The sequence below is a fragment of the Bombus affinis genome, chromosome 14 (genome assembly GCF_024516045.1).
Source record: "Bombus affinis isolate iyBomAffi1 chromosome 14, iyBomAffi1.2, whole genome shotgun sequence".
In the NCBI taxonomy this organism is placed as follows: Eukaryota; Metazoa; Arthropoda; class Insecta; order Hymenoptera; family Apidae; genus Bombus; species Bombus affinis.
The window spans coordinates 512,449-523,856 of NC_066357.1; the positions used below are offsets into that span (position 1 = coordinate 512,449).

The following is an 11,408-nucleotide window of genomic DNA, read 5'->3' on the forward strand; positions in this document are numbered from 1 at the left end:
GAATTTAGCCATGGGCTGTTTTCACTAATAGCTCGCGATAATTGCTCAGCCGCGTTTGCCACGGTTACGCCATGAAATGAACCGTGTCAAAAGCGGCCTGTTATTCGAATTATGCCATTTTTTGCTTGAGTCCTCGCATCAGCAGCAGTCAGGTCACGATCAAGTGGAGAACAGCGAGAAACTCCGGTGATAGAGATGTTCAGAGATGTTTCTGTGTTAACGTTTCTCGTTTCTTCGTCGTGTATGAAAATTTCTGAATTTGTTTTTACAATTCATTAAGATTCGTATTGTTCGAGGCGTTTGAGGTTGCCTGCGTTCATCCATTTCTTAGTCCAATTAAATTCAAAGTATTCAAGATGATTTTTACATAAAAATCGTATAAATAAAATTTTTAATATATTACTTATTCGGTTCTTTGTGCTCTATTATACCATCTATCTACAATATTTATTACAACATTTTTCACAGTATCGTATACGCAATGAAATCGAAACTCCGATATCTGCCATTAAGCAGCATCTTACGAAGCAACGATCGTTAAGTCGCCTCGTGTACAATTTTTACCGAGATTTTTCGGTCGTGGGATATAAACGATCAGATTTAGATTATTGTGCAACTGGTAACGATACAAGACCGGTGTATCGAGTAACGAGAGCCACGTTTCGCTAGCCACAGAGGCTTTCTAAGCTGAAGATCTTTTTCTCTTCGGATCGAATTGCCACTGGTTCGCGACTGAGACTGACGACAAACGAGCTCTCTTCGCATTTATTCTTCGGAAAAGGCTCGTGCATACTTGTAACCATTTTTCAAACTGATAACAAATCCCCAGAGTTACGTTCTATCGATGGAATTTGAAAAATCCTGCGAAAATGATCGAAATGCCGCCACTATATCGTCATTACAAGAATTATGCTTATAAATTGATTTAGTATACTTGAGACGCTTTCTCGTTTAACTTCTGTAAGAATTATAAGTATGAATTTTCAATTGTGTATTTTAGATAATTAATTCTATCCTAGTCCGAATACTTGCCCGAATTAATAGAAATTGTGGAAAAAGTTGGAAAGAAACATTTTCCATTTTCTTAACTGTAACTGTAGCTGAGATGGGATTCGATACGATCATTGGATGAAAGGAACTCTAATCGTAGTTAAATTTGGTTTTAAATATTCCGTAATTTTATTTCGAAACTCGAAGATCTAGCAACAGGACAAAGTAGCGTTTTTCAAAGATATACATATTTATAAGAGGGGGAGGACGAATATCTGAATATTAAGAATGATACTGGCTATCGATTGAATACTATTTGAAACACGCTGCTTCTAATTTTTTAAATTGCTCGCGGATCTATTTGAAAAAGAGAAAAACGGCATCTGACTAGTGAGCAACGATACGTGACGTTATATACATATAAATATCTAAAACCAGCAAATACGTACGAAGATATATGTATATTTTTGTTTTTTTATGTTTTATCATATCTATCAGATATATTAATAATCGACGTACCGAGACTTTTATTAGTGATCACACAGATTTTGTTAAGAATTCCTCAGAAAAGCTTCGGAAGGTTAACCGAAACACGAAGAACACATCCTTGACAGGGTCGTCATTGACCAGAGGAAATCTGATAATTTCATCGCTAACAGCTTGCATAGTTATCGGATGATCCAGCCGTCGGATCATGGATTCACGAAGCGTGGAACGAAAAGAAATAGGCGGGAGGCTAGAAAAAGCGATCTGCCATATGCAGCACTGTTTCACTGCGTAACACTCGAGAGATCGCGACGCTTGTCTTACAACTGGAGCAAATATATTACATCGCGCGATCAAAGGCATGTATCAGTAGCCTGTGGTACGGTACACGAAATACACGTACGGTGATTTTACTGCGGACATAGTTATTCCCGCAGAAAGATTCAGTTGTAAAGATCTGTGTTCATTTTCTTGGTTGTGATAGAAAAGAATGCCATATTACATAAATAGCTATATTTCCTTCTTAAATTTACTTTGGCACTTAAATAAGTAAACCTGAATGAAACTTATTTAAATTAATCTAAACAATTCTAATGATCCTAAACGATCCTAGATAATTCTAAATTCACCTAGATTAACCTAAATTAATTTCAATTCGTATAAAAAATATTTACATATTTTGAAAAAATGAGAAGAATGAATTATTGCTAGAACGATAAATTTGTGGTTTCGTTGTAATAGTACGAATAAAGGTTTAACATGATTTGAGTATGGTTAAAGAGAGAAATTAATAGTAAAAGTTGAAGAATGAGATCGAAAATGAATTGGAAGGTTTTAGTGGTTGGATTTTTGATGACGTTAGCGTTGGTGGACGTCTGTGTAGGGAACAACGGTACCTGGGATAAAGTTCGCGAGAAGAAAGCGCGCATAGTGAAGAAACTGAAGAAGGATATCCGGAAGTTGAAAAAGCAAGAAGGAGCGGTTAAGTTAGTGGGTGGAAAGAACGGTGGACACGAAGGTAACGAGTGTTTCGAATTCCAAAGTTTCGTCTGGCATTCCCTTGTTTGCGAGTAAATTAGAAATAGAGTGGTACTCTTTCGAGGGTAATAGAACACTTTCGAATTAAAAGCGGTTTTCCGTTTAAAAAAGAGAAATAGACATTAAGAGATATAAATTTGAAAAAGTCGATATCTGAATGTATTAAAATATAATAAAAAATACCGACGTGTAGTATATATGACAAAGATTTAGACTCGAATTTTTAGTAATTCGATGTAAATATAGCAGCGATTGAAATAATCTGCAGAAATCTCAAAGAACTACGATCGCGAACTGGAAAATGAATTTTGTAGTTACATTCGATTCGGTTCCAAATACGAGTACGTATATATCGACGAAAAGATTAACCGTTTTCCACGGAAAATACAGAAAGAACGTTCGACATGGGAGCAAAATCGACGTAACAGAGATGAAGTAATATAGTAGGTTGGAGTGTAATATCCAATGGAGGGTAATAAAAATTGACACGCCAATGTCTGGGACGGATTCTATCCTGTTTTATGGTCCAATTTGATGATGGCTATCCTATCTTGTAGCTCGCCATTCTGTGCCTATGCGACGTTTACCACGCTGACACATAGTCGTTGACATAAATCATCCTCGAGTTGACCCCTTTTTAATCGCCATTGCGTAACTTACACGCGAAAAGATTGATAAAACCGCGACGTTTCACGTAAGATCCGTTTTTGCACCAAACGTTCGTGTCAATCTGTCTCCTTCTGATTAGCAAGCTGCTATTTTAATCCAGAAATGTCGATGATGAATACGACGGAGTGTCGAGGAATCGCAAATTTTTTATTTCGTAAAGAATCTTGGATTCTCTGTTTGACAAGGAACAAGCAAAAAATTAAAATTTTCGGAGTTTCAAATTTCGACAGAGACTGTTTCTATCGTAAATTGACTGGCAAATATTATAAAAATCGAGGCTTCCAAGCGTGCGGTTCCTACTCCTGAAATTCCTAATTCGCAAGAATCTTGCAAATTATCTTCGAAAAGTTCCTACGCTTTACTATTCTCGCACGATTTAACTAACATTATCGATGACATTTTTCCAAATTACAAGTTACAAGTTATCGATATCAACGGACAACCTTTTACACAAACAGTAACAAGTTTGTCGATAAAACAAACGAAAGTTTAAGTTACTTGAACGTCTTATTTAATAACAAATTAGAAAACTATCGTATAAGAGAGAACCCTGTAACCTAGGCTTTGTAATTTGTTAATTTACCAATATCACTAATTGGTAAATTAGCGTACAAGGGGGCGTGTACGTTAAGAAGGAAACTTACATTTTCGCTAATGAAATGTCGCGAACAAATTGTAGAAATTGGAAAATTACAGTAGCAAAGTAGAAAACCTGCAACGTATAATTGCGTGAAAACCGTATCTAAAAACAAGCTGTCACGCGCAAAAGAATCTTCCCTTCGCGCACACTTATACCGTGCAGAATGATTTCAAAGTAAAAAACAGAACGAAGCTAACGAGCAATTGACATTCGAGAAGAGACGAACCGTTTAATCGAGCAATTATCGCGGCAACCCCATAAACTCTGTCATTAGCCAGACACGCGGTGGAACCGGAAAACCAGCAAGTACAAGCTCTATAATTCGATTGGTTACGCAGGAAACGTGGAAATACTTCACGATGGGAAATGGGGCAGCGTATGCGACGACGAATGGGATTACTTGGAGGCCAATGTGGTTTGCAGACAATTAGGCTTCGACGGTGCAATTAAACCGACGTCGAACGGTCACTTTGGTCAGGCCAGAAGTGAGATAATATAGTCTCTTCGTTTCTAGTCAATACTTCTTTCCTTCCTCTCTCAGAATCCACGCTAACGCGAAATTTTGAATCGTAACGTATGCAACGTCCGTCTCTTTGTATATTCGGGAAACAAAATTGAAAATTCTATTTTTATTTGCATCTTTCGTAATATGGAATTTTAATTTCTTGCCGTGCGAATTTTTGGTGAAAAGCGAAAGCATATTTACGGTAATCGAAGAAAACGAGAATTTCGTACGTTACTATTTCGTAAATAGGATCTTTGTTGAAAGGACCGAGTTTATCAAGTAGGATTATTTTGAAATTGTATAAAGCATCGAAAGGACGTCGTTGTCGATCTTCGTTGGATTATCCTCGTTCGCGTTTGCGATGGAAAGAGATTAATCTTTTGCGGTCCCATGTACGTACACAATTAACCAATTCTTTTTTCCTCTTTTCGTCGTATTTTCGTACTTCTTTTGTACTCTTTACGTTCGATTAATTAACAAGACACTAGGTTGATTCGCTTGTGGCTCGTGTTTTCGCATAGTTTACGTATGAAACGATGCACCGAAACGCAAAACACTCGAAATAACGTGTTAGTCGATAAGCCAATTAAGTGTTAACGTAGTGCACTCGTATATATCCATCCAGATAAGGCGTATCTCTCACCTGTTCCTTTTAGTCGAGGTCAAATCGACCCCATCTTGCTGATTACACGAAAACCGTTCCACCCTGGTGATCAGGGTACTACAACGGCGAACGCTACTTCCACTCTTTCCCCGCATATTTCTCGATTCAGTGAATATCTTGAAAACTATTAAAAAAGCTAAATTATCTGCTAAAAAAAAGTCACATAATAATAAAGTTACTATCAAGCTGATACAATATGATTTTTCTTTCTAAATAAAAGAAAACAACCTACCATCAGTATCCGCCATTTACCACGCTGTATCCTCCGATCGATTCTACCAGAAATCCCTTACACCGTGCTATTCCCCCATAGATTTCTCTCAGATGAAAGTAACGTTTCGTTTCGGGCATTCATCGCTAGACCAGAGCAAAAAGAACCAGTTTGCATCCCGAGGAACTCGTAGTTTTTCCAATAGCTCGTGCTTGGGACCGCAAAAGGTTGCAGAGGATTACCGATAGAAGGCTTAAAAAACTGTATAGGATGAAAAAAAACATTCCAGGAAGATATTGGATGGACAACGTGTATTGCGACGGGAGCGAGAACGAACTGTCGAAATGCCGCTTCGACGAATGGGGTGCTTCCGACTGCGAGGGCGGCGAAGCAGCCGGTGTAATTTGCGCCTGCGAGCAGCAGGACGAGGAGGATGAAGGGATAGCGAAGGGAAAGCTGAAAAGGAAGTCAGGGAAACGGAGAATCAAGGATATCCATCAGCAGGGAGTGGCGATAAGGTTGGCCGGCGGCCGTGTCCATAACGAAGGCAGAGTGGAGATCAAACTAGGAAATTCAGGTATCGTTAAATCCACCGCGCAACGTGGCCTTTACATTAAAAGCTGTCACTGGTTTTACTCGAGTATTTTTATCTTCTTTTTGGTTTAATTTTAACGTTGAAAGAACGATAAAAGTCGACTTATTTTTCTCCCGTAATCTGTGATTGAAATGAAAAGTTGGAGAAAAAATTGAAATAAAAAAACGAAAATTCGAGAAAATTCCATTTTTATCTTCGTTACTTTATCGTTCGATCGAAAAAGGAAGAGATAATAACGATGTATAACATACTGATAACAAAGAAAAGATAAAAAAAACACAGACGATTCAAGATTGTCAGAAAAGGAAGAAGATACAAGGTAAAGGGAGACTACCGAAGCAATTTCATTTCAGATTGGGGTGTAGTCTGTGGTGATAGTTGGTCCCTATTCGAAGCGGCGGTGGTTTGCCGGCAATTGGGCCTAGGTTACGCCTCCGACGCCATCCAGACCAATTTTTTCGGCGGCGAGAAGATACCTATGACCATCAGTGGCGTACAGTGTCACGGAGACGAGAACAATCTGATCGACTGTCTGCACGACAAACTTCTCGATTGTCCAGGTAATAGAAACGCTGCTGAAACAAACCTGGATTTCCTTGTTCCCCTTGTTTCGTTGAAATAATAATAATATTTATAACAATAAATATTCTAGACGTTGAGATTTTCGCTTTTCTTAGTATTTTAAGTCGCTTGTTTCGTCGAGATGCTCGTGCTTTTTAAAAAACTTCCCTTTAATCGTTTCAAACGTTCAATATTATGAAAAATATTTGATTCCGGAGATGTCAACTACTTCGTAATTGCGTAATTGCGTCGTATGCGTTACAGGTTCGATACAGAACGTGGCCAGCGTAATATGTCTTCGAGAGATGCCAGATCTGGTATTCGATCACATAGAACTCATGCGAACGGCGCATCTCGAGGATAGACAACTATATTGGTTACAATGTGCTATGGAGGAAAATTGTGTTGCTTCTCAGGCTTATAAGGTACAAAAGGAATCGGAGAATTGGCACCTAGAGACGAGGAGACTTTTAAGATTCACTGCGAGGATTTTAAACGCTGGAATCGCGGATTTTCGACCATCAGTACCGAAACACCTTTGGGAATGGCATATGTGTCATATGTGAGTAACTAGATCGACAAAATTCTAGAAAGATAAAGTAACGAAAGTTGGTTAAAGGTAAAATCTTTCGATTATAATAATTGATTACAATTGGTAAAAATTAAGATCAATTATTATAATCGATAAATTGTATTTAAAGTGAATTCATCATAGTCGGTCTTCGGATTATCAATCGGAACGATGGGTTCCCATTGGCCAGTCAAAGGCATCGCTTTGACCGTAAAGAGAGTTAACACAACCTGAAACAATCAGTTTTAGGATAGCCCCGAACAGATGAACTGCAACCTTCACGAAACGTCGGAATAATAAACCGAAAACTATTACGAATTCAGAAAACTATCGATGATACGTTAAATCGGCCGTACTTAAGGGGAACGAAGAATGAGACGTCAATTTTTAGTGGCTATAAAATTTCACTAATGATATTAATACAATGAAATTGTAAACGCTACAAACACTTTTAATCTGAAAGGAATTTTGAAGCTCCAACTTAGAAACAAAGCAAACAAATTGAACAACGATACATGATTCGACATACGAGATACATATCTTCAGAAAGTTCAAAAGCTCCAAACCATATATTTTTGACAAATCCCCTATAGGGACAAATCGATCTATTTTAGTCGATTGAAAACGATTCCGACTATACAAATAATATATTAGAAGTTCGATAAGAACTTACGGTTCGTTTTGGATTCATCGAGAAATATCCAAACCGTGTTTCACCAACAAAACCTCTTTTCGTCGATTGAAATCGATCTCGATTACTCGAATAATATTTTGTGTATATATATATATATATTACGAGCTCGTAATACATTACAAATCGTTTATGCCAGAGAAATTTCGTCTGATCGAAATTGGTTTCAAGCACTCGAACGACGTATTAAAAACTAGATTATACCATCGATCCATTCTGGATGAATAAATTTCTTTCGATCGACCGATATCGACACGAGACACTTGTATAACTTTTACCGAAGAACCTTCCATCGAACCTCTTTCGATGGACTGAAATTCCATCGAGGAATACGATATAATCTCATAAGCCATCAACGTGCACACGAAAAGCTGGAAAATGCATCTCTCTAACGTTAACAACCTGTATCACAGAAACCTGTTTCACTCTCCTAAAATCGATTCGTAATCGCTGGACGTGGCCCGAAGCTCGTTTTCACAGAACAGCCACTCGTCTTATCTGCGATCAGTGATTTCGATACGGCCGATCAAAGTGGCTCGTTGCTCTATCATTAATTCCGCGTTATTCGGTTGTTAACGACAGGCATTACCACTCGATGGAGGTGTTCGCGACGTTCGACGTGTTGGACTTGAACGGGACACGGTTGGCAGAGGGTCACAAAGCATCCTTTTGCTTGGAGGACAATCAATGCTTGCCTGGAGTGGAGCCGAGGTAAACGCAATTAGCAGACTCGTTAGCGAAAACGATCAGTTCCTAACAGGGCCACGCAATTGCTCGACGAACGAAAAATTATTTTTCGTGTTGATGGTGACGATGGACGACGTCTAATTGGCGAGCCAATTAACCAGCGACGCCTGCATGATTTCAGATACAAATGCGCCAATTACGGTGACCAAGGTATTTCCGTGAATTGTAGCGACATTTACAAGCACAACATCGATTGCCAGTGGGTGGATATAACGGAACTTCCAACCGGAGAGTATATTTTCAAGGTAATTCTAATTTGGAGCGTGATTTGCTTAATTTAATCCGCTTGGTTAATTTAATTCGCGTAGAATTTTCGTCTCTGTGTTGTTGTTTGTCGTGAAATAGGTACCGAATAGGTATTGAAGGTAAAATAGGTATTGAATATTAAAAATTGACAAGTACGATCTATTTTACGGAAATAGGTAGTCGCATGGAAATACCACTGCTACTATCTCTATGTACAGTTCCATTTAAATCTATCTCTGCGTATATTTCCAAAACTATTCATAACGTCGGAAAATGTTTCCAGCCAAAGTTAAATGATCTCGAGGGGGGCATAATTTAACGTTAATGGTTATTTTTATAGGTAGAACCGTAGAAGAAATACGAAGGTTTACTTCAACTTTATCGTTTTTAACGAGACTGTTGAACGAACATTTTACAAAATAAATGTTCAAATATTTCCTATAATCTAACGGGGTCTCGACATAAATAGCTTTCAGCTTGATGATCTTTTACAGGGAATGCCAAGACGATTCGAATCGATCAATGTACTAAAACATACATGATTCTATCGAAAAGAAATAACGTCCCACATCCCAAAAAAATACAACGAAGAATCCATGACTTATAATCCTTGAAATAATATTACGAAAATAGGGATCGAAATATCGATTACGTAACGTAAATGTCCACGAGTGACTGCCGAAGTAACCAGCCTAACATCAAGCGTGTAACGCCCTGTCTGTCCTTTTCTTGCGCGAATCAAATAGCCTGTAGAGAGAATCTGGTCCATAAAGGCCAGTGGAGAAGCCGGACAATCGCGATACCGTAGGAGAGAGAACGTAATCGAACCGATATTTACGTTTTCAGGTGGCGGTAAATCCGGAGTTCAAAGTGGGTGAGATGTCTTTCGACAATAACGCGGCAATTTGTCGTTTACTCTACACGGAATCGTTCGCCACTGTGCATAGTTGCGTCATGGGTCGGCCTTCATCTACGAACCTTTAGAATCACGATTCCACCATCTGCGCAAAGGACTTACGAGACTTGCGAGAATCACGATTCCACGATACGTGCAGAGAAGGTTACGATAATCGCTAGATCGCTCGTGTTTATGTGCTCGTAGGAAATTCAAAGGTGTAAAACCGCAGGAAATTAAACAAAATATCTAAACTATAACGCTTCTTACTATAATTAATGGCTGAAACTTTGATCTTCGCTTGGACTTCATTACTGTAGATCGTATTCGTCAAATTCTGAATTTGCATAAATATTCGAATTCAATGAAATAGAACGAACATGGTTGAAATTGAAGCTACAACGGCAGTTGTGTTAATTACGATGCTATTAAATAATAAAGAGAGTCTTTTGCTGATAATAGTCTTTAATCGAATCTTTTCGTTTATCTTTATTACGAATGGTGTCGCAGGTAAATGGGATTTGGCGAAATGGACCGAGCAAAGTCCTATATTGTAGTTCCACGACGACGACTGTTTCATCTTCTTTCGCCAAAAGGGATTTCTATAAAGAGAAACGTACTTGGGATTTCGAAATAGGCTTACGCGAAAATATGACACACTCGAAGGGTAAACTAGTTAATATGGGAATGGATATTCCTAACCGTGAATTATTTGTACAAATTATGGAAACTATTTGATACGAAAGTAATTTTTGAAACAATTGTTTTTCACGAGAATGTCGAAGCTTAGTACATCAACCTTGAGATTATTGTCTTATTATTTAAACGCGACTTATATTTAAATATGTACACTGTATACTGATCTAATGGTAGTAAAAAAATTTTCTATTCTCGAAGAAGTAATTCGTCAAAAATATATAATGAATATATAAATACAAATATCATTTTACATTTTATTAAAATTGGAAATATTGAAAATACTGTTCGACAGAATAAAGCCTGTATTATTGCCTGGAGGATTTGATTTAAAGAAAGAAACGGAAACCAAGTTAGTTACAAAGTGCTTCAAAAGAAACAGGAAGTCGAAGATTTTTAAAGTAGGTCGTAGTTCTTTTTTCAGGTGAAGAACCTTGTACCCCGTCACCTTCGATTACGATTGCTCGTAATCGGATAATTAGCAACGGATTAGACCACGTCGTTTCACCTACTTTTTCTCGCACAGAACAGGGACCTTGGTTGTCGATTAAGGTACTTGTTTATTCACTAATTTTAAATAGACCCGTTGTTCTATTTCTTCGTGCCAAATAGAATTTCTCCTAAAGTTCTGAGAGAAATCTAGATCAATTCTGATATTACGTTAATAGATATTGCGAATATTTACAATATATCTGTACTGCTAAAAAGTCAAACATAGGAGATATGATAAAATAGAACGTAAAAAGAATATTATATATAACAAATTTTGCGTTTCTTTTCTCCCGAATCTCGTCTCTCATAATTGTAAGATCGAATCCACGTTTAACGCAAAGAATCCTATTCCCTGTCCAAAACATGAGAATAAAAATTCGTACTCTTTGGAATACTGAAATTCCACTCTTCAAAAACATTGTATTCCTTGCAAATCTCATTTTCTTCTTAATCGAATCCTTGAGGCAAAAAAATTGCTGTTCTTTGCGCCAAAGCTAAAGCAAAAATTCGTACCCTAAAGAGCAGCTTAATACAATATTATTCATCGAAACCAGATTACAATCGGATACACCAAGCGGTCACGCGATAAGAACAATCTGTACATCGAGAACAAGAAAGCATGAGTCAAGAACGCGTAATCGTCAACGAGGACGTCGACATGAATTCTCGGAACTAGGTTACCTTTTCGTCCGGCTAAAGAATCATTCGCTG

At 37.9% G+C, this 11,408-nt stretch overlaps 1 protein-coding gene across 2 annotated transcripts; it reads left to right on the plus strand.

The window, feature by feature from the left end:
• Nucleotides 1–1,573: 1,573 nt before the first annotated feature.
• LOC126924124 (lysyl oxidase homolog 3A-like) lies at nt 1,574–9,970 on the plus strand. Of its 2 annotated transcripts, XM_050738274.1 has the most exons (8): nt 1,586–2,494; nt 4,162–4,308; nt 5,493–5,780; nt 6,152–6,358; nt 6,624–6,921; nt 8,204–8,332; nt 8,490–8,613; nt 9,461–9,970. In XM_050738274.1, exons 1-8 carry the CDS (start codon nt 2,284–2,286, stop codon nt 9,596–9,598), a joined length of 1,542 nt encoding a protein of 513 aa, XP_050594231.1. In that variant the 5' UTR covers nt 1,586–2,283; the 3' UTR covers nt 9,599–9,970. The 2 variants fall into 2 exon arrangements, with proteins under 2 accessions (XP_050594234.1, XP_050594231.1); XM_050738277.1 differs by lacking the exon at nt 4,162–4,308 and having other exon boundaries at nt 1,574–2,494.
• Nucleotides 9,971–11,408: the final 1,438 nt, after the last annotated feature.

What these genes read in the sequence shown, in the direction of transcription:
- LOC126924124 (XM_050738274.1), top strand. Translation starts at nt 2,284, where the DNA reads ATGAGATCGAAAATGAATTGGAAGGTTTTAGTGGTTGGATTTTTGATG. An exon ending in GAATGGCATATGTGTCATAT is followed by an intron (nt 6,922 to 8,203) that starts GTGAGTAACTAG and finishes TGTTAACGACAG; the next exon opens with GCATTACCACTCGATGGAGG. An exon ending in TTGCCTGGAGTGGAGCCGAG is followed by an intron (nt 8,333 to 8,489) that starts GTAAACGCAATT and finishes GCATGATTTCAG; the next exon opens with ATACAAATGCGCCAATTACG.